The sequence below is a fragment of the Schistocerca cancellata genome, chromosome 3 (assembly GCF_023864275.1).
Source record: "Schistocerca cancellata isolate TAMUIC-IGC-003103 chromosome 3, iqSchCanc2.1, whole genome shotgun sequence".
Lineage (NCBI taxonomy): Eukaryota > Metazoa > Arthropoda > Insecta > Orthoptera > Acrididae > Schistocerca > Schistocerca cancellata.
In genome coordinates this window covers 743517440-743539949 of record NC_064628.1, presented here as the reverse complement: position 1 = coordinate 743539949, position 22510 = coordinate 743517440, and the positions used below count along the sequence as shown (strand labels likewise).

Genomic DNA, 22510 nt, shown 5'->3' with positions numbered 1-22510 from the left:
ATTCAGTGTACATTAAGTGCTCTGACATGCACTCGTGCATCAGTGAAAAAACTAGAATGAAATATTTATAAATTCCTCATATCCCATAAATGTTTTGAGATATCGAAACAACATTTTGGCAAATGATGATGATTATGAGACTATTTTGTCATATGATTAATTTGCGGAATTTCCATATCTACAGTGATATTCAGGTGACTACAGATTCTTTCAAAGAAATAATATAATGATTGAGGGACATGGTGAAACTAGAACTGCTGTGGGTTTTGTAAAAATATAGGTGAAGAAAATACACATTTACTTTTATACTGAGAATTTGCTGTTTCATAAACTATTGACCTGACTTGCACTCAGTTGTTAGTTTAATGATACATTATTTCAGGATTATGTAGCAATGTTAACTGCATTACAATGTTAGATTAATATTTCTAAACTCTGCTGTGTTTTAACAAGAGAAGCAGTTTTTAATGTGGCAACAGGAGAAGTTACATATTCCTCAAAACTCATCACAGTTCTTCATGAATCAATGTCTCCTCAACAACCTTCTTGGTATTATGGCTAATAACTCAAGATGAGCCCTCTCGTGTAATGTCTGCAGTGGCTTCTTTTATCAGCATTTCAGTCTCAGTGAGTGTAAACTTCTTGCTATTTCTCTGGTACCACACGCCGTAGGTTTTGAATCCACGACAGATGGCATGGACGTCAAAGACCCGTAGAGGTCTCTGCACTGTCGCACCGTAAGTCATGGTGGCGCGCACCTCATGGCCCACGTTTAATGTGAGGGGGCCATGGTGGAAAACGTGGTCTCAGCGACCAATAGCGGAGTCCTTGATCATGTATTTAAGTGCCTGCCTCTCCCTCCAACAGTCAGTGTAACCTTGGTGTGCATCTATCAACATCTCGCCTCAGACAGCGTATTTACATTCTTTGTTCCGTGTACGAGTGGACGTGGTTGATTTGTTAGGCTTTCTTGTGACTCTGTTGTTTATATCTGGTTATTGTTCGTAAGGTTCTTCATTGTTCATGTCCGTCCTCTCCCGTTTGTGTTGTTCACGGGCCACTCCATGGGTCCCGCAGCACTTCCCTTCGCGTCAACCTCGCAACTGGAACGGTCATGGTTACAACAATTTCTTGCCACATTACTTTTCACTTAGGCCCATATACTCGGATTTAAATGAAGATGGCATTTTGTCCATTACTATTGTTGAATTCCAAGGAATGTTTTGCAGCAGAACGTTTTCTTCCCAGCTGGTGAACTTGTTCTTGGATGACTCTTTTATTGCAAATCTCATATTCAGATGTACTGCGCTGTTGTCATTAATGCATTGCCAACACAAATCACTTGTTCACAATACCTGACAACCACAAAACACATCAGTGTCAGAAAATATGACTTTAATACGAGAGCTGACAAATGTCAATGCATCTAATGCATGAAACCACATGGTACTATGTACTCATGGTTTGGCAACAGGGGCACTTTACCAGCCGAACCACTGGTGGCATGGTAGGGAAACCCATTTTTCCATTGGTGTTACCTGGGCAACATCCTCCTCCGGTCAGCCAAACGTCAAGAGTTGCAACTAATTTTAAACACACTATGCATCCTTATATTGTATTCCACTAAATTCATCACTCAGCAGTGTCTATTCTTTCAGACATGCATGTATGACAAGCCTAGCCTGGCACACTATGATAACAACAGTGGTCTCAATCGCTTGTTGTCACATTCTTTCTATTGCAGGAATCCGTGTTATGCTGCAACCATTAGGTGAGGAATTTAGTGGACTATGATATAATGATGTAGACAGTGTATCATATGGAAGTTTGGGTCAGTCTGGAGAGTGTGCATGAATAGCTGAAGTCGTTAAGATGACTGCTCGTGGTAAGTAGGTATCCGGGTTGTATTGTTATGTGTATGTAGGTGAGCAATTTGGCCACGTAGAGTTGGTAGGAGGTGAGATGAATTTTCTTGTGCAGCCCTGGGGCTCAGGGTCTGGCATGGCCACCTCAGCCGAAGTGCCATGTGTGGGCAAGCCACAACAACCGGTACAGGCCAGCCAGATACAAACATGAGCAGCACCACTGGAAATGGGTAAATCTTAAAGCTGGGAATTTGGACAGCTGTTGCTTGCATGACCTTTGTTGAGGAGTCAGTTCCCCAAGAAATGATGGAATGTCAGACAAACTGAAAGATAGCTCTTCAAGGATCTGTAATAATTCACAGTCAAGTATTAAAGCAAACCTGAATACATCTGCAATCTCAGAAAAATGAGATGCATCCAGTGACAACAGCATCTCAATATCTTTAAAACTATTGAAGTTAATATTCACAGCAAATAAACATTTTCACACTGAACGTTTGAATTAACAGCTTTTACAAGCTTCATGTGATTTCAACATATGATATCTCAAATGATAGCATTACACTATAGCTATCATCTCTGAAAGCTATATTTATCGATTTTATTTCTTGATTTATTGTGTTCTTTATATCTTTTTATTATGAAAATGTTTGTCAGAGCATTGTATCCTTCACAATTACACAGAAAATGAATACAGAATGAACACCTCACATTTTGTCATACTGCAGTATTTATATAATGAACAGTTCACTGTTTTGCCAGTAACTTTATTTAAACATTAATTACAATTGATAATGCGAAATCACGGTAATTTAAGAAGTGGTCAGTTGCATGTATTGGCTGACTTTGTCTTTGTAATGATGATGATGAAGAGGTCCCATACTCCGAGGAGCGTAGGGGACGATGCAGGAGACCCACAAAAGAGTGCCAAAAGACGCTTCTGACGAGGAGGACTAAACAATTGTTTTAATTTTTTAAACAGTATTTAATGGAAATATGTTGTCATTTATTGTGAGCACACTTGTGTATTTGTTTTCATTGTGCATGTCCAAAAGAATGGACGCCACATATATATAATTAAATTGAGAACAGCAGTAATCTGTTCAGTGAGGATGTACACCAGACTCAAACTCTTATGGGAATTGGCAAAAAGCTGTGAATAATGAGGATAAGGGGCAAGGTGCACTACATTAGTTGTGTGTGGATAAGTTGAGAATATGTGTGTAACAGAAGTCATGCTAGGATAGTCCATGCAGTTGCGATGACCACTGTGTCCGGGTGGCTTAGTGGTCAGATCATCTGCCTAGTAAACAGGAGACCCAGTTTCAAATCCCAGTCCAGCAGAAATTTTCAACTTTCCCCATTGATTTAAATCAACACTGACTCACAGCCAGTGTTCGTAGTTCCTTTGTGTATGAGTATGAATTTTGTTTGTCAAAATTAGCCATATTCTGGAAGCCATCAACGTTTTCATTCTTAATGTGTAATTATATTTCTTCACACTTCAGTGAACAACTACACAGTTTCCCAACAAAGTCACCAGGAACTACACTACATTTAGTTTTCGTAAGGGCTGTCTTCAGTTCTTCTTTGTTCTTTTCTTGCCTTTTTAAGAACGCTTCTTTTCCTTTTTTTAGGAGTGTTGTGGTCTATCTAATGTAGGATGTGCTCACCTACTTCCTACTTAAGTGGGTGTAGATTTTGTTCCCTTCTAAAGCAGCATGAAACAGACCACATGTCTCTCACTCTAAAAAGTTCATTTAAAGAATAAAAAAAATCTTATAAAGAATTATTTTAATTTTTATTTTATTTGCAATTAATGTATTGTTATTGCATAAACATTTAATGTTATTTGGCAGTGGCTGGAAGATTTTAATAATAATTGTGTGTGGCTCAATGGCAGAGTACAAGTGTTTCCATTGTGTGCCACTTCAGTGATTTGCATGCCCCTGACGTGCCCAAGTTATGCAACCGAGAAAAGAGGTCCCACAGTTTAAGATGGAGTCCAAACCACATGTGGTTCCTGGATACGCAACACTTCATTGAGAGGTTAGATTAAAGGAAGACTGGAAATTTCTGTGTTTTGACCAGCATTAGCTCTACTGCTAGACTGCCAAGCTTGACTTAAATTTTTCTTTACTGGTGTTAAGCTTAGTAGATCGCAGTAAAGGTGAGACTTCCTTCTTGTGCTGTGACCATGATACATGTCATTTGATGCACAGTGTGCTGGCTTGTAAATCGTGAAGCTTATGATTGAATACATCTGTTGGGAAGTAGTGGTAAGAAAGCTGACATTCTTCAAAATACTATAGCAAGAAACTCTTCAGAACACCAAGATACTCTCCACATGATGTGGATAACATTTTAAAAAATTGAAAATTTTCTTTGAAATTGTTACACGACTTCAAAAGGTAGTTGCATAATGCAATATAGAAAGACTCAGAACCCAAAATAAATGTACTTTCTGATACTGACGACTCTGATCTTCAAAACTCTACCAGCACTGAATGTAATTGTGGCCGATCCTTTAAACATCTGGACAATGTGTTGTTTCTAGGTATGTCTAAGTTGCCTAAACATGTGGAACAATATATTTTTCTATCTGGTGCAATATACAGCAGGGACTTCCTGTGTAATTCTGTTTCCAGAATGGAAAATGGATGTAATTTGTTTTGTTCAGTTTTATAAAGAATTTACGTCAAACCAAGTAAGAAACTCTCACCCCAAATTTATTATTATCTGCCTGCAGATCAGTTAAAAATTTAATGTCACCACAAAGCCAAAATGTTTGCAAAGTTAACTTTTTTAGGGCAAGGGTGAGTCATTTATATTTAAGAGTAATGACATATCCCCACAAGTCTGCATGGTACACACACAGTGACCCACACCCCAGTCAACTGTGCAGCATTTATACAAGACTACCTTCTGCTTCTTGTTGTGGAGGTAGGATTTTAACCACTTTCCCACAGATCCTCTGATGCTGTACTGGCACTCTTCATCAAGCAATATTTTTTTGCTTAACACAGACATTTGTCACTGAGAATTTAGTTCCAGCTATGGATATATCCTTTTGAAATCCATATTATCATTTCCTGTCAAACTAGTCAAAATTCCTTGCACTTTTCACATACAGATTGCAGACGGAGGAATGCCTGCCAAATATTTCAGGTACCAGGGAAAAAGGACAGGCCAAAACTAGCAAAACAACCATGACATGTCTGCAGTGCAAACCACTGATGACTTGGTCATCATCTTTTCACCCGTTGATTGTGGTTGCCTTCCAGTAACTGACAATCTTTTGTTCTAAATAACCAATAAAAACATGGGACAAACAGTCACAGGCTATCAAGATTTGTGATAGCATAGACAGCATTACTCTAGGTGGCAACCAATCCACTTACTGACATGGCAACCAGGTATTTATATTGTGGTGGACCATGGCAATCACAAATGCAGAGAAGGTCAACATTCTCAGGCAAAGTTCCATCTAGAATTCACACACACATTGGCACCTTCAACATCAGCACACTAATTCAACATGGAAAATTACACACTCTAGTGTCAGAGTTAAATTGACAAAAATTTCTGATGCTAGCCCTCCAAGAAACCTATTCACCAAAAAAGACACAGTAGAGCTTCAAGTGTAAAACCAAAACAAGATGGTAACAGTGCTCCTCTTCAGGATGTGGCCTTTGTGATACCCAAAAATGTAGTCACCACAGTCAGAAGTCTCTACAATCACTTCGTGACTGTGCACACTAACATAGAAAATGGAAAACTCCAACAAAACATTGTAACCTTCTTGGCCAAACTTGAGGATGTCATTGTGAAAACCTCTACAGAAGATGCAAAGATTCGACTGGGTGACTTCAATATCCAAGTCAGCAAAGAAAGAGAATACAGAAAACTGTAGACCAACATCAGGCCCACAGATCTACATACAAAAACAGCACAAAACTCATTGAAGTAAGTCTACAAAACAACTCAAGGATCAAATTTGCATCTTTGAGAGAGTTTCCCTGGAAACAAAAGACTTGGAGGTCCCTCATACAGGAATATCAAATCAGCCATGAAGTCATTTCCTACCACCGACAGAAATCCACAATGTTCAAATCCACAGAGGGCCACACTTCAAGTCAAATCACTATTTAACGAGGATCAAAGCAATGTTCACCCCAAAGAAAATTGCCAAAAAAAAGAAAACCTTCAAAAATATATCACATGCAAAATCAGAGAAACCAGCCTCAAAGAAGAATGGGAAAAAGAATATGCAAACAAGTGGGAAAATTCAATACCAAAATCACATGAGAGCCCAAAGGATTAATTACTGAAAAAAATTCCAGGTGCCCTTGGTGAAATCCAGAAAGCAAAAATGTGCTTTAAGAATGCAAAGAAACTTTCTGTAAGTATAACAGGAAAAACATGAAAAAGTAAATAATCCTTCTGTGAAATCAGGAAACCATCTGACAGACTGAGAGGTAATACAGGAAGGAACAACTGGACACCATTGAAGAAAATTTTTGCAGTTACAACATGTGAGATTTCTATGGGACTTTTGCAGGAATAGTCTGAGGGCAGACCCCTCAAAAATTTATGTATCAGGAAATCAGGTGGATGGTTCGCCTTGACCAGTCAGGAAAACTGTCAGAAACTTCCACAATATTTTTTCTGAACTGTTTAACTCTACTTTACTCCCTCAAGATTCCCTAAGGAAATCTCAACTTACACCCACACTGAATCCCCACCATACTCACAAGAAGAGAGTCACAGCCATATCCTCAGATTCAAAAATAAGGGAGCTGTAGGAGAAGGTGTTATCACCTGAGAAATACTGAAAAGTGCTGAACAAAATTCCCTCGAAATACGCACCCTCATACACCCACTCCACAAAAAAAGCAACAAAACAAATTTAAATAACTATCAAGGAATCTTCCTTATTCAGTTTACATACAAATTTCTTTCATGAGGCCTCATCCAAAGAGGTCAATAGCAGCTAGATCATAAAACTGAAATTGTATAGAACAAATATTCAGCTTAAAAACAGCATTAAAATACAAAGCAGGAACAGCCTGATCCTATGTTCCTTTGTAGCATATGATACATCGATTGCCAGTCCCCCTTTATCAGACTCAAACAACAAGGACCCAAACTGAAAATGCTAAATCTCATCAAACACTCAGCAATCAATATCCAGAGTAAAATTAATGGGAGAGAAATCAGAACCATTTCTGATTAAAACTGGTGTTTGGCAACACATCACTCTGTCTGCTATCTTCTTTAATCTGGTTTTGGACCAAGTCTTCTGAGTGTATGAAAAAGGAAGAACCAGTACTATTGGAAATCCATACAACTTTGAAGCTGTAAAAATGACATCCAAATTTCTTACCTAGATCTTAAGGACAATCTGGCAATACTAGCAAACACCCAGACAACAGCAGTAAAACAGATACAAACTCTCAAGTAATGCGCTGACAGAGTTGTCCTCCCAATATCTTTCCAGGAAAACCAAGTACATCTGCTCAGAATACCCTAGTCAAAAGCTATTCACAACATATGGACAAATCAAGTAAATCAAATGAGTTCCATACTTCAAGCATTTAGGTAAAATTGTTGAACCTACAAGGAAAGAGAAAAGTCACGAAAAATTTGCATGCAAAAACTTAGGAGAGCTTATAGTAAAACCTACAACATCTAGAACAAAAGATGTATCTTTATACAGACGTAAAACAGGCTCTGTGAACAGTTATCATGCCTGAAGCCTTTTTATACTGGATCAGTTCTTATACTCCACAGAAAATCTGATACAGAAGATATTTTAAAAGAACAACACTAACTTCTAAGAAAGATACTTGGCTCCAAAATAATAACTGAAGAAGTATTTAATGACACAGCAGACATTAGAAAAAGATTGAAATTTTATGGGCATATCCACAGATTCCAAACAGTAAGACTCACTTACAAAATTTTGATCTACATATTATAGGTTGAAGCAGTACCCTGGATCCATAATATCAAAAAGGATTTAGAAAAGGCTCAAATACATCCATCAGCCATTTTCAGCGTAAGCTCATACAGATAAAAAAATTGCAGATGAGATGTGCTGCAAGCGAATGAATTCAGCACAAGCCCATGGATAAACTGGGCTGAAAAAGGAAAAAAACATCCACAGAGAGCAAATGAGAGCTGATTGAAAACTCCAAAGACTGAAACATAATAGCTTTGCGTGATCTGATAGAGTCCAGTCACATGTAATAATGATACTCAAGTAAAACATTTGTGACTCATGGGATACCTCCTGTCACTATGGAACAGAATCATTGTGCCAGTTAAGACACCCCGGCATGTAGAAGCACTAAATATGTGTGCCAGATTGGTGATTAACTGATCTGAGCAGGGTTACAGCTATGTTTGGTACATAGTATGTGTTAAATCTCAAAGTGTCCAAAATTATGTAAGTGCTCCAAGTAAAACAAGAGCTGCGTGAGGCTAGAAAGCTGTATGTCCAATAACATCCTAGCAAAAAATAAGCAACAGTATCACTGCAGTTAAGATCATGAAGTGAGACACTGAATAGGATGTTGTGAGTTACATCCCACCACTAGTGACTTAATGCTCTGTCCACTGTAGTGGGGAGAATGGTCAACAGTGTCATATGAAAAATAACCTAAAGAGAATGTTATAAAAATACTTCTCCTGTATGTTTCAGGCTGTACTGTAATGATTTCCACAATTTTATACAATCAAGAAATGTATGTCACTTGGACAAGATTGAGTTGGGAATTAAACTGTCAAATGTGATAAAGAAAGACCTTGACAAGCATCACAAACTTGCCAAAATCAGTTACCAGTTGTGTATGACCTAATAAAAGGTTGTGCATTCCTCCCCCCTTTCCTAATGTTTGTCCTAGGTTGTTGCAACACTGCCCCATGTGGCATCCCATCATTTCATCCACAGGTTGGTGCAGCCATTATTTAGGCCATATGACCATATTGCACCATGTTCGTGCCTTGTTCTGCACCTGAATGTGATAGAAAATATATGTAGCTGTCCCAAAGTACTAAGGCATTTCTTTTAAATTTAAACAGGTGCAGCAGAATGTTTGAATGTTATAACATCACAAAACATTGAGGTAATGTTTAGTGAAGACTGTGAAAATGAAGCACTGATATATTTTCAGGTTTGCTTCAAGGCAGGATCAGCAGCATCCAGAAACATGGCTGAGTTCAAAGTGCACTTGTCCTCTGTGTCGCAGTACATTTTGTATCCTTGATGTGTGCATGATACAAAAGTGACAATAAAAGTATTTTTGTATGTTTAAGATAAACCAGATTTTTTTTATATTTGTAATTGTGTATCTTCATAATAAAGAATTTTCGTTCCAGATGGTAGTTTCTTTTAATCCTCTCTCTCTCTCTCTCTCTTGATCTCCTCCACCCTCTCTCCCTATCAATCTCATTCTCTCCATTTCTCTTTCCTGTTTCCATTTCTCTGTCCATCCACTCATTCCCTCACTCTGTTCATGCCTTCCTGATCCCTCTGCTTACCCTTCCTCCCCCCCCCCCCCCCCAATCCCTCCCCCCTCCCCCAGTCACTGATAACTTCAGAGTTGAGTGCCTATAAGCTCCAAGCACTTGCACAAACAGACCAGCCCCTCCCCTATCTGTCTCAAAGTTTCACCAGCCATGCCCATCCGCACATATAACTCCTGCAAAATAGATAAAAAAAACATGCCAATCCTTCTGCCACAACACACCTGGCGAACTGGGTAGTCTACACATTGTGTGCTGGAAAACCACTTTTTTACCCCTGACTTTTAGGCTGCCCAGCTAATCAGGTTGACAAGGCAGGCTCATACTACTACAACACAACCTGTCTTGCAAGGCAGCCTATATGTCAAGAGCTGGAGGGGGGAACATTCTTTCCGTATATGTGCACCTATTGGAGTTAGGAGGTTACAAACCACACAGTGCTGATATTCGTGAAGTTTGCTGTTGGTGTGCCAAATTTTGTTGAAATCCATCCAGGGTTTTGGGAGGACATTCCAGACTTACATACATATAGACAATTAAAGGAGTTGTAGACTTCTTTTGTAATCATAAGTTCCTGTACCAGTACACAGGTGAAGGAGATAAGAGGTCAGAAGAACGAAGGGAATTTGTTTAAAGTGTAAGTAATCAACTGAACTGATAGATGGAGCATAAAGGATGCCAGAAGCCATTCGTAAAACATTGACCTCTAACTGAATAGTTTCTTTATTAGAAAAAAGGAAGTTACTCTGTTTGGATAGCTATTTTTTAAAAGATTATAGTTCTCTATTTTTCAATTAGAAAATCACAAATATTTTATTTTTATTTGGAAAACACAAAGTAGGCGAGTAACTACAGCACTAAGGCAATTCAATAGTATATTTGAATCACAAGGACTGCATCTGTTTGTTATTGCCAACAAAAGAAAGTTTAGCCCATCTGGTAGTGATTCTCATGAGAGTAAAATTCTGAAATACTTTCTCTATTTGTGAGTAATTGCACAACCATAAGAAAACATAGGAACAATAATTTTTATGTAACATAACTTTAGTTTATTAGACCAATTACAAAATGTAACTTGTCAAAACTTCTCATTCTGAGTGATGTCATTTTGAAATTTCACTTCTAAGTAAGATGAAAAACTACTCCATGAGATGAAACCAAACTACAGTAGAACACGAGCTAAGCATTTTCATGTGAACATCATAGTCAACATCAGTAGCAGTACTCATGTGATATAACTGTTAGATAAAGATCTATCCTGCACTTTTTCATGCATTATAGCTAGTAGTCATAAGCCTCCATGTTGCTCCTGCATGTTTTCTAATGTCCTCTGCTCACTTTGTGTTAAGTCATTTTGGGACCCAGCAAAGAGCTTTCTTGGGCTATCTACAATCCACTGATACGTCTATATGCCTTCCCTACCTCAATTTTATTTCTATGTGGTCAAAATTACATGACCGATTTATTTGTTTTCCAATCGTTTGTTATCTGATCCATTGATTTGTTTTCCTGTCTTTTATTACCTGATCCGTTTATTTGTAATTCCCAACATTCATTTCTCTATTAGTTTTTGAGCAGTCCATACTTTTTGAAACTTTTTCACATTAAAATGCCACATGTTACTGCCATAAGTAAAACTTTCAATGCAAACAAATTGTAAAATTTCGTTTTCAGACAGATCAGAGGTTTAGATTTCAAAATCATATTCAGCTTAAACATTTCATCCCACTTTTATTGCTTTATTTCTTTCCTGTCCATCTAGTTACAGGATTCAACAGAAAAAACAAGAATACAACAATTTACTGTTGATTCTGTGATTATGTTGTTAATTTATACTAATTTCTTTTCAGTATGTTGGTTATTCATTATTTTAGTCTCATTGTAACTGATATTCAGCTTTACTTTCCAAATTGCACAATACAGATTTTTCATTCCTTTTTTATCCGCACAAGAAGCAGATATTAAAATTACATCAGCAAACAAAGTTGATTCAGTTACATTCATTTAACATGTATTCCTTCTTCTTTCTCCCAGTTTAGGATCTGAAAAATTGCTTTATTGTTTCTGAGACTAGTGGTTTTGAACCTCTGGTCTGACTGTGGCCTGATGAAGTGTAAACAGAGCACGAGGAAAGACTGAATCAGTGCCTTGTTACCCAAGGACTGCTAGGGCAGATTTTGTTGAACTGACTTAGAAAATTTCTCAAAATCAAGGAATCCCAGGCAAAGTGGTCATTCTTACCCATTGCTCTATTCTCCAGTTTTGTATACAAATTAAAATGATTCATTGTACTATATCCACTTCTAAATCCAACTTGTTCCTTTGCCTGGCTGAAGTCTATCACTTTTTCTATGTGGTTGGTTGAAGGAGAGCAAGCTGGAACTCCCATTTGTTTTACTGCAGCTCTACTAATTTTTTTATTTTTTCATTTTTCAATATCCATATATTTTCTAAGTAGTATACAGAATGTAGATACTCAAATATTTCAAAACCTTAGCTATGCTTGTCCCCATTTAAATTCATTATTCAAAGCACTATTTTCAATATACTGATTCCAAAGATGCAGCTAGTTTCATTTTGTGAAATGAAGGAACTGCAGAACAGCAGCTTAGTCCATAATCTATTATTGTACACAATAAGAGAGTGCGTATTAAACAGCTGTGGTGCAGTTTCTTTGTTTTACAAAATAGACATACAGAGCTGTGGTTGCCCCATAAGAAGAACTCTTTATCCAGCTAATTTCACTGGAAAATCTGTTAATCAAACGATATGATTGATTTGAACTTTTGACTATAGTTCAGCTTGGCAATTTTCACGTGAGTTAGTATATACACTCCTGGAAATGGAAAAAAGAACACATTGACACCGGTGTGTCAGACCCACCATACTTGCTCCGGACACTGCGAGAGGGCTGTACAAGCAATGATCACACGCACGGCACAGCGGACACACCAGGAACCGCGGTGTTGGCCGTCGAATGGCGCTAGCTGCGCAGCATTTGTGCACCGCCGCCGTCAGTGTCAGCCAGTTTGGCATGGCATACGGAACTCCATCGCAGTCTTTAACACTGGTAGCATGCCGCGACAGCGTGGACGTGAACCGTATGTGCAGTTGACGGACTTTGAGCGAGGGCGTATAGTGGGCATGCGGGAGGCCGGGTGGACGTACCGCCGAATTGCTCAACACGTGGGGCGTGAGGTCTCCACAGTACATCGATGTTGTCGCCAGTGGTCGGCGGAAGGTGCACGTGCCCGCCGACCTGGGACCGGACCGCAGCGACGCACGGATGCACGCCAAGACCGTAGGATCCTACGCAGTGCCGTAGGGGACCGCACCGCCACTTCCCAGCAAATTAGGGACACTGTTGCTCCTGGGGTATCAGCGAGGACCATTCGCAACCGTCTCCATGAAGCTGGGCTACGGTCCCCCACACCGTTAGGCCGTCTTCCGCTCACGCCCCAACATCGTGCAGCCCGCCTCCAGTGGTGTCGCGACAAGCATGAATGGAGGGACGAATGGAGATGTGTCGTATTCAGTGATGAGAGTCGCTTCTGCCTTGGTGCCAATGATGGTCGTATGCGTGTTTGGCGCCGTGCAGGTGAGCGCCACAATCAGGACTGCATACGACCGAGGCACACAGGGCCAACACCCAGCATCATGGTGTGGGGAGCGATCTCCTACACTGGCCGTACACCACTGGTGATCGTCGAGGGGACACTGAATAGTGCACGGTACATCCAAACCGTCATCGAACCCATCGTTCTACCATTCCTAGACCGGCAAGGGAACTTGCTGTTCCAACAGGACAATGCACGTCCGCATGTATCCCGTGCCACCCAACGTGCTCTAGAAGGTGTAAGTCAACTACCCTGGCCAGCAAGATCTCCGGATCTGTCCCCCATTGAGCATGTTTGGGACTGGATGAAGCGTCGTCTCACGCGGTCTGCACGTCCAGCACGAACGCTGGTCCAACTGAGGCCCCAGGTGGAAATGGCATGGCAAGCCGTTCCACAGGACTACATCCAGCATCTCTATGATCGTCTCCATGGGAGAATAGCAGCCTGCATTGCTGTGAAAGGTGGATATACACTGTACTAGTGCCGACATTGTGCATGCTCTGTTGCCTGTGTCTATGTGCCTGTGGTTCTGTCAGTGTGATCATGTGATGTATCTGACCCCAGGAATGTGTCAATAAAGTTTCCCCTTCCTGGGACAATGAATTCACGGTGTTCTTATTTCAATTTCCAGGAGTGTATTTATGGACTTAGTGACACAATTTATTACAAAAGACTAGCATTCCAACTTTACAGTAATGCATTTCAATTTCTGTGAAACTAATTAACTTACAGAAAAAATCAATTTTTGACAGATAAATAAAAAATCTACTCACCATCAGTGACAGAACACACACATAAAAGAAGATTGTAATTAGGCAAGCTTTTGGAGCAGGTGCCTTCCTCCTCAGGCAGAAGGTTTGAAGGGGAAGGAAGGAGGGTGAAGGAAAAGGACTGGAGAGGTCTAGCAAAAGGGTAGATTTTGAGAAAGTCACCCAGAACCACGGATCAGGGGAAACTTAAAACATGGGATGAGAAGGAAAGACTGCTTTTTGGGGACTACATTGGGTGAGATTTGAAAACCTGAAAGCGTAAAGGTGAAAGACAGAGTAATATGCAGGAGAGAGGTTACTGCTTAAACATCTTGCATGAGTTAATAAAGGTGAAAAGCTAAGTACATTGTACATAACAGAGGTGAGTGGTGAAAAATAGACAGGTAAGACAATGAAAGATGTGGAAAGCTAAAACGGAGTGAAGAAAAGAGTAGCCACTGTGAATAAATGCTGAGATGGAAGAAATTAACGTAAATTAAGGCCAGGTGGGTGGCGAGAACCAAAGACATGTTGTAGCACTGTATCAAAGATACCAACCATTTTCTAGATCGTCTGAAATCTGACCATCCCACTCCCACCAAACACATTGCTTGTTACCATTGATGCTACCTTCCTCTGTACCAATGTCCCCCACGTACATGCTCTGTCTGCTACTGAACGTTTCCGCAGTCAACACCCACCTGATTCCAAACCTATGGCATCCTTTGTACTCAACTTAATCGTCTTTATACTTACCAACAACTGCTTCACCTTTGAGGACCAGACACATAAACAGATCAGGGGTACGGCCATGGGAACCAGGATGGCTCCTTCGTGTGCCAACCTTTTCATGAGTCACTTGGAGGGGGCTTTCTTGGGCGATAAGTCTTCAGCTTTGGTTTGATTTAGGTACATTGATGACATCTTTACCACATGTACTCATGGTGAGGCTGACCTGCTAAAATTTCTGAAATCTCTGAATACCTTCTCCCAATTAAATTTCACGTGGTCGTATTGTGAACCCCTTCCCACTTTCCTTGATGTTGATCTTGTCCTCACCAAAGGCCACATACTTCTAGCCACATTAAACCACAACATGACAATCGTGACCTCAGCACCTGTTTCACTACACACGCCATCTGGATTCTTCCCCCAGACACCAGTTTCTCAGAACTCAACAGGTGGGAACTAGCACTACAAGATGTCCTTGGTTCTCACCACTGACCCGGTCTTAACTTACGTTAATTACGTCCGTCTCAGCATTTCTTCCTTATAACTACTCTTTGCTTCACTCCGTTTTAGTTTTCTACGTCGTCTTACTCATCTATTTTTCACCCCTCCCACCTCTGTTACGTACAATGCACTTATCTTTTCACTCTTATTAACTCATGCATGATGTTTAAGCAGTAATCTCTGTCTGCATACTACCCTGTATTCCACCTCTAAGCTCTCAGATTTTCAAATTGCACTCAATGCAGTCCCCAACAATCACTCTCCTTCTCATCCCGTACGATAGGTCTCCCCGACTCGCGGTTCTGGGTGACTTTCCCAAAATCTACCCCTTTCCCTGGACCTCTCCAGTCCGTTTCCTTCATCCCTCTTACTTCTGCTTCAACCCTTATGCCTGAAGGAGGAACTGTTGGCTCTGAAAGCTTGCCAATTACAACCGTCTTTTATGTATGCATGTTCTGCCGCCACTTGGTGAGTAGATTTTTTATCTGTCCAATTAAATAATTTTGTCAACAATTGATTGATAATTTTGTCAAAAATTAAATAATTTTGTCAATAATTGATTGTTTTCATTGTTACAATGTTTTTAGGGGTAACGTGGAAAAAGGGACATTACCTGGAAATCTGTACAGTTTACATCATTTGCACAGTTTCTAGAAATCACCAGAGGCTGAAAATACCGATACAGTTGTAACATTCTTTTATTAACACATGACCAGTTTCAGGCTCTTATACGCCCATCTTCGGGTGTCATAACTTGGTGCTGTCACTCCAAGTGCTGTGGTGGACGTGTACAAGACGTGGTGTGCTACCAACTAGTGCAAGAGCCCGAAACCGGTCGTGTGTTAATAAAAGAATCTTACAACTGCAGCAGTATTTTCAACCGCTGATATAATACTCAATTGCAGATGTTCCTTCGACAGGATTGTTTTTTCTAGAAATAAGTTTATAGCTATTATACAAGACATCAATCAGTGAGACTGAGAGCTTACTGAACAGTGCAGGTAGACACCGTCACATGGAGATAATTTTAGTGCACATATTTTATGTTATGCAGAGAGGATTGATAACTTGCCATGCAGAGGACCTGGGTTTAATTCCTGGTACTGCCAGCAATTTTTCTTTGGTGGGAGAACTGGAAGTTTCCACTCAGTCTTGTAATTCCAAATGATAGCTACCTGAATGAGAAGCAGTTGCTCCAAGATCTGGGAATCTGACAATGGCCTCAAGAGCAGTGTGCTTGACCACATGCCCCTCCATAATGCATATGAATGAAGCCAAGGACAGAGGATGATATGGTGGCCAGTCAACACTGAATGGTGAATAGAGATGTGGAAATGGAAATGGATTATTAATTGCTTGAATAACTGGAAAAATTGATTGGAAAGAATAATTGCAAAACAAAAATTTGAAAGTAATTTATTAATCTGTGCACAGTCTTGGGTGAACTTTAACTGATAACAATATCAACAGACCTTTAATGTCATTACATTCCAGGTCAATAAACACAATTTGCATTACGTACTGCTGCTTCCAGTAGTGTGCGGTACCAAATAATCACCACAACCATTGAAACTGTTGATATGTCACACGAAGTACAATATTTTCAGTAGAAGTAAACCAAGTTCAATAGATGCCTATCAAATCTGTGTCATTACCTTCCCATTAATTCCATTATGTTTAGTCTTGAGTGTGACACTGTTGAATGCAAGAACGCTCCTCCAGGTACCGCGTGAATTATTATTGTCTGCACCAAACCTCTTGATGCAGGATCTCGGCAGTGAGTAAAATGATGAACAGATAGGATATGAAATTATGACTGTGCAAATAAATATTCCTTTTCTAATAACTTTTTATAATACTTTTAATGAACGGTTAAAATGCACATTTTTAACAATATTCGTACAATGGATCCAAGCACACGTCCTTTCGCTACCACTCCCTGAAACAAAAGGGTGAAGATACATGAATTAATAAATTGAAGAGTGTATTTCTTACTTTGTTTCATACAGATATTTAACGATGTATCAAAACATTATCCTTGTCACAAAACAACTTGTTAATTTACCTTTGGTGGTGCCTTTGGTTTATAACTCATTCAATTTACATATAACTTACGTATAAGAAAAGAAAAAAAAGAAAAATAATATGTTTCAATACAATTGCCTCCCACTGTGCACTGACGTCATATGGAGGTGCACAGTTGCTGAGCTTATTTTTCCTTTTTGAGGTTTGGTAATCCTGGCCGGAATGGGCATAACCTTTATGTTTGGCCATTGTAGTTATCTTGAGTGGTTATCAATTAATATGGACATGTCAGCTTATTTTAACCCATACATATATAAGTTTTCTCTCCTAACAAAGTGCATGCTGTAACCACATAGTCCCATTATTGTCAGTCATCATCTGCACAGTGTTTAGCTTGCGAAGTACACGCACGCAGCCCAATGTCCATTATCGCTACAGTTCGCACTCATATGTACAGTATGAGGCCAGAGGCTTTCACTGCACAAATTTGTGAAGCTCATGTTCAGCGGTGTGTTCATTTGTGAAATCTTCAATGTGGTAACAACTGGTTTCCATATCAGTGGCCTGAGGAATTTGTTTCACCTCGTTGCTCTCACTTATTCTGTGGGGAGCCAGCCATACATCCAACATCTATCGACAAGGTAAGTTCCTTGCTGCTTGTATGACATTGTCGAGCACAAAAAATTCGTGTTACATGAAGTATTGCCATCTTTAGTTTACCACATGCACACCCACATATTGTTTTAACACATGTACATGTAACGCTTTGCAGCCAGGTTTGGCATGTTTTTGCACTTTGTTTTTGAGAGTGTTTCATACAGTTGCAATACATAAATCTCCTGCACTGTCCTTTCTGCATACTGTACACATAACATAATAAAATACAATTACAAAATACACTTATCCTGTTCATTTGCTGAAATGCCATTATCGTCACTCATATGCTTTATAGTCTGTAACATATTCTCTCCCCTTTTTATATGTAGGGTCATTAGTTGTTATTTGGTTTTAGTACATTTTATCAGATTTCTTTTTCATTACATTATTTGATTCCAGTTATATGAGTGCACATTTTACTGGTGTTTGATTATACATGCTTCATATAACATTCGTAAAAAAATAGATTCTGTTTTCATTTATAGCATAAATTGATCAACATTTCATTTCAATTTACAGTAACTTATTGTTAGAGCATATTTATCAATTCAAAAAGAATCAAAGAAGTAAACAATAGTCACCATAATAGACACTATGCACCGCCCATATAACTATGCATGGCCTTGCCTCTCTAGCTTTCTCCAGGAAGGATCTACAGACTATAGGGTTGCGGAAATTCCACAGAAAGGCATTTATGTGCTCAGTTACGTCTCATTAATAGACTTAATGGTGATCCCAAGAACAAAATAATTTGTTGTTTCGAAGCACAACTCAAATCTGATCAAATATTTGTTCATTATTTAAAAGTGCAGCTCAGTATTTACTTGTTATGTTCATTGCATAAAGGGTAACCATTTCATGTGCTGAGGTTTACAGAGTTGTATCATAAATACAATATGTTACATATAATGAGCATAACACAATGTTTACATAAGAAACAAACATGCATAAAAATTTAAATGTAATCCAGGTGTTTGATGCCTTTTTAGGTAGTCAATGCTCACAGTAGTTAGTTTTAGACCCCTTGATTATTTGGTAGTACTCAACCTCAGTTCAGCATCATGATATGTGACATAGTGCAACTTTTTTCTTCTTCACATACTTTTACACTATCACATTCATACATATCATAAACTTATAGCTATATTTACTTGCAGTGCGGTCATTTTTTATGTTTATATGGTACCTAACACTCTACAAGCATTTATCTTTCTTCACTTTAGGACGTGTCACTGCATCGTTCCCTGGAATAAAAAGCTTAATACTAACTTAAAACTAAATCTTCGTAGATAAGTGTATAGTGGCTCAGTGGGTACTAATACTCTCTTCATATATTCAACCATGTATTCATTCACTTCAGTGTGCAGTTGTTTTATCACAAAACATATTTCATGTCATTCCATATAATCTGAAAGGTAAAGTGTATTAGAGGCATGGTGTGGCCTCTTATTGAGTTTGCCACTTATACTGTACTCGCTCGTTTACCTTCGGCAAGACTTTTCTCATCTACCAAGTATAATTAGTGTGTGCACTTTCAGTACTTAAATGTGTGAATTTAGTACATATATAGTAGCATAGCTTAAGTAAATATCTCCTAGTTTAGCATACCTTTCCTGTGTATATAATCCCTTAACTTATCTTTGTGTGTGTGTATTGTGTAGGTAGTCGTAGGTGTAGTAAATCTCTCCCTTAATTTTCTATGCCTGTTTATTCAGTAAGCTTTACAAATGCTAGTGCAGGCTGTAGCTCATCAGGTTTGTTTGTTTTGGAGGTTCCAACGCTTCCAGCTGTGCCTGTCTGGCATGCATGCGCTTGTGGCTTGTTGACCAGCTTGTTTCCCAATGCATATGCGCTGTGTCTCTCTGATACAACTCAGGTCATGGTGAGTTGTTGCAGTGCACGCTACCGTGCATTTCACAAGTTCATTTATTTGTTTACAACTGGGCTACAAGCAAAGCAAAGCACTGTATTTAGACTATTGTCATCATTAGACACATAAAAGTAAAAGTATTCCTCATTACAACCACTCATCATTTATTTACACATTAGATATATAAGAAAAAATTGCAAACAAAAATTTTCCTTAACAACTAACAACATAAATTTTGGAATGTGACCTTTCAGTAGTGTAAATGTAATATTATTATACATTTATACAACTTACAGGGTATACCGCCCTTCTTTCAATATATAAACGTTTTCAAGTCTTTGTGTGGGCAAAGGCCCTTTTCTTTACACGTGTTCATGTGTATCAATGTGTATGCTTCCGGGTAGGGGATTTTAGTAATTATGTATGGTCCAGTGTATAGTAGTTGCCACTTACCGTTCAATTTTTCAATTTTTGTGGATTGGGGATGTGTTCTAAGTAACACCTTTTGTCCTATATAAAATTGTTTTGTATGTTTCAGCTTTCTATCATAAATTCCTTTACTGTATTTAGCCCAGGTTTCAAGGTTGATTACTGCTTGTATTTTATCCTCCAGTGATAACTCCTGTATCGGTATCTTGGGCAAAGGCTTCTCCCACTCACCTACTTGTTTGCAATTGAACATAGCTCATTTGGTGTAAATCCAGTTGATGTATGGGGGAGGTTGTTAACAACTTGTAAGAAGGGAGTGACATATTCAAACCACTTGGTATGTTTACGGGGCATATAGGTCCTCACAACCTGTTGAATTCCTTAAACACCCTTTCTATGGGGGATGCTTCGGGATGAAATTTGGATAGTAAAATGTGTTTGATTTGGTTGGAATCTACAAACTCTTTCCATTTACATCCAACAAACAGTGAGGCATTATCTATTAATATGACTTCTGGTTTTCCTACTCTTACAAAATAAACTTGTTTGATTTGTCTTATGATTGAACTGGCTGTATTGTTTTGTACAGTCTTCAGTTTTACATATTTGGTGAAAATATCATACAAACAAACTATATACTTTACGCCACCCCTACCTCTGGGACAGGGTCCAGCCACACCCACAGATACCTTCTCTAGACTTTTTTTTCTTTTTAGCCACAATGGGTTGTAGTCCAATCTGTTTAGAGCTGTTAGAATGTTTTGTTTTCTGGCAGACAATACACTTTCTTACCACCAGTAGTACTCTTTGTCTAAGGTTGTGGAAATAACAATATTTACCTATTTTGTCAGTGCACTTTGCAGTATTGTATATGGACATGGTAAAATCATCCACATATTCCTCTGGCACACACATGTGCCATTGTTCTTGTTCGGGATGGTTCCTATGGTGCAGAATACTTTTGTGAATAGTGAAAAACCTTTTTAAGTTTTCATCACCGTTTTGCATAAGTTTTGCTCTTACCTTATTCCAGTGTGTGTTTTCCTGGTGTAATTTCTCCATGTGTTTACACATGTGGACATAGCATGGTCAGAGAGTTTTGTCTTCCATTTCCCCTTCCTGCTCTGAAAGATCATTGAATTCCTCTAAGCCTTGTGGTAATCAAGAAAGAGCATCCGCTATTATGTTCTGGTTTCCTTTTATGTACACTACTTCAAAATTGAATTCTTGAAGATACGTACACCACCAGGTTATCCATTGGTGAAGAAATTTACAAGTTAACAAAAATTATAGGGACTGATGGTCACAGTATACTTTTGTATGTTTACCCCAAAGGAAATATCCAAACTTTTTAAATGACCATATTACAGCCAAACCCTCCAACTCCATAACTGAATATCAACGTTCAGCTTCGGATAAGGTGCGGCTGACAAAGCTAATTTCTGTAGGGGCGATTACCATAGGTCTGTGTGAGGTAAGGTTGCCATCTGTGTTGTACTATGAATCCGTTGTTCACTTATTGGTCCGTAAATCTCTATGGCACTACCTGCATATTAACAGTCTTCAGTTGTACTAGTCCCTCTTCTTATATCAAATCTATTGAGTCCAGGACAGAAAGGAAGTATTCGGTGTTGTGTTCCGCGATGGTAATGAGTTTTTCCCTAATGTGGGCAGGTAGACAGCTCTTTAAAATTTTCAGCACATCAACTTGAGACACCGGATTCAGCCAGTATCTGGTTTTATTCAAATATTTTTCAAAATAGGCCCTTAAGCTTTCATGTTTGCTATTGAATGGAGCCTCTCTTGTACAGCCTAAGACCAATATTTATTCAGAAAGGCTCTCTCAAACTGTTCATAGTAATTGCAATGTTCTGCCATGTCTGTAGCCCATAGCAGAAAGTCACCCTGTGTGTATCCTACAACAAATCTAATTTTCTGTGCTTTGGTCCATATACAAGGTAAAACATTTCGATATGCTCTGATAAAGGCCATGGGGTTTATTCTTTTCCCTTCAGAGGTAAATACCAGAAATTGTCAATGCCTAAGTGATCCTTCATTTGCAAGTAATGTTGACAAAGACGCTGTGCTGTGAGTGAGTTGCATATTTATGTTCACTTGTGACATAGCGCATGGCAACTGTGCTTGCTTGACAGTTACAGCTGCTGGCAAGTGTTGTTGCATTCTGCAACCTTCACTATTTTCCTTCGACAGGCTAACCACGTATTGTGGGTAACCAGTGAAAGTATCCATCTTCTCTAAAAGCATGGGTTTGTTATCTGTCAAATGTTGTTTTGTAATGTCAGTAGTTTTAGCAATACTGCCTCGTAACCTTTCCTCTGCTTCCTTTAAACCTGTATCTACATAAATCTTGCACTCTAACACTACCTTTTCAGCAAGGGTGCTGCCCTTGTCCAGCATACCGGCTTCAGCTTGTTCAATTACTTCTTTTACATCTGCATATATCTTATCTCTCCGTTTTTTGGGAAATTGTAACTCTAAACTTAACTGGTCTACTCTTAGACTTAACTTTTGTAC

General features: G+C 39.0%; 1 protein-coding gene and 1 long non-coding RNA gene across 3 annotated transcripts in view; one reads left to right on the top strand and one right to left on the bottom strand.

Annotated features, from left to right (window-relative positions):
- The window catches only part of LOC126175758 (E3 ubiquitin-protein ligase TM129), a 43558-nt gene extending 34309 nt beyond the window's left edge, over positions 1-9249 (top strand). The window contains exon 6 of one of the 2 annotated variants that reach the window (XM_049922726.1): positions 9044-9249. In XM_049922726.1, the coding sequence (XP_049778683.1) occupies positions 9044-9158 (115 nt within the window). In that variant the 3' untranslated portion in view covers positions 9159-9249. Of the gene's footprint in view, positions 1-1744; positions 1900-9043 lie in introns of those variants that run through there. The other variant, XM_049922728.1, reaches the window with a different exon arrangement.
- Positions 9250-16540: 7291 nt separating this feature from the next.
- Positions 16541-21218, bottom strand: LOC126175762 (uncharacterized). The gene is made up of 3 exons (XR_007535611.1): positions 20999-21218; positions 20815-20918; positions 16541-16933 (listed from the first exon to the last, which is right to left on the bottom strand). It is a non-coding gene; the product is annotated as an uncharacterized LOC126175762 (long non-coding RNA).
- Between the last annotated feature and the right edge of the window lie 1292 nt (positions 21219-22510).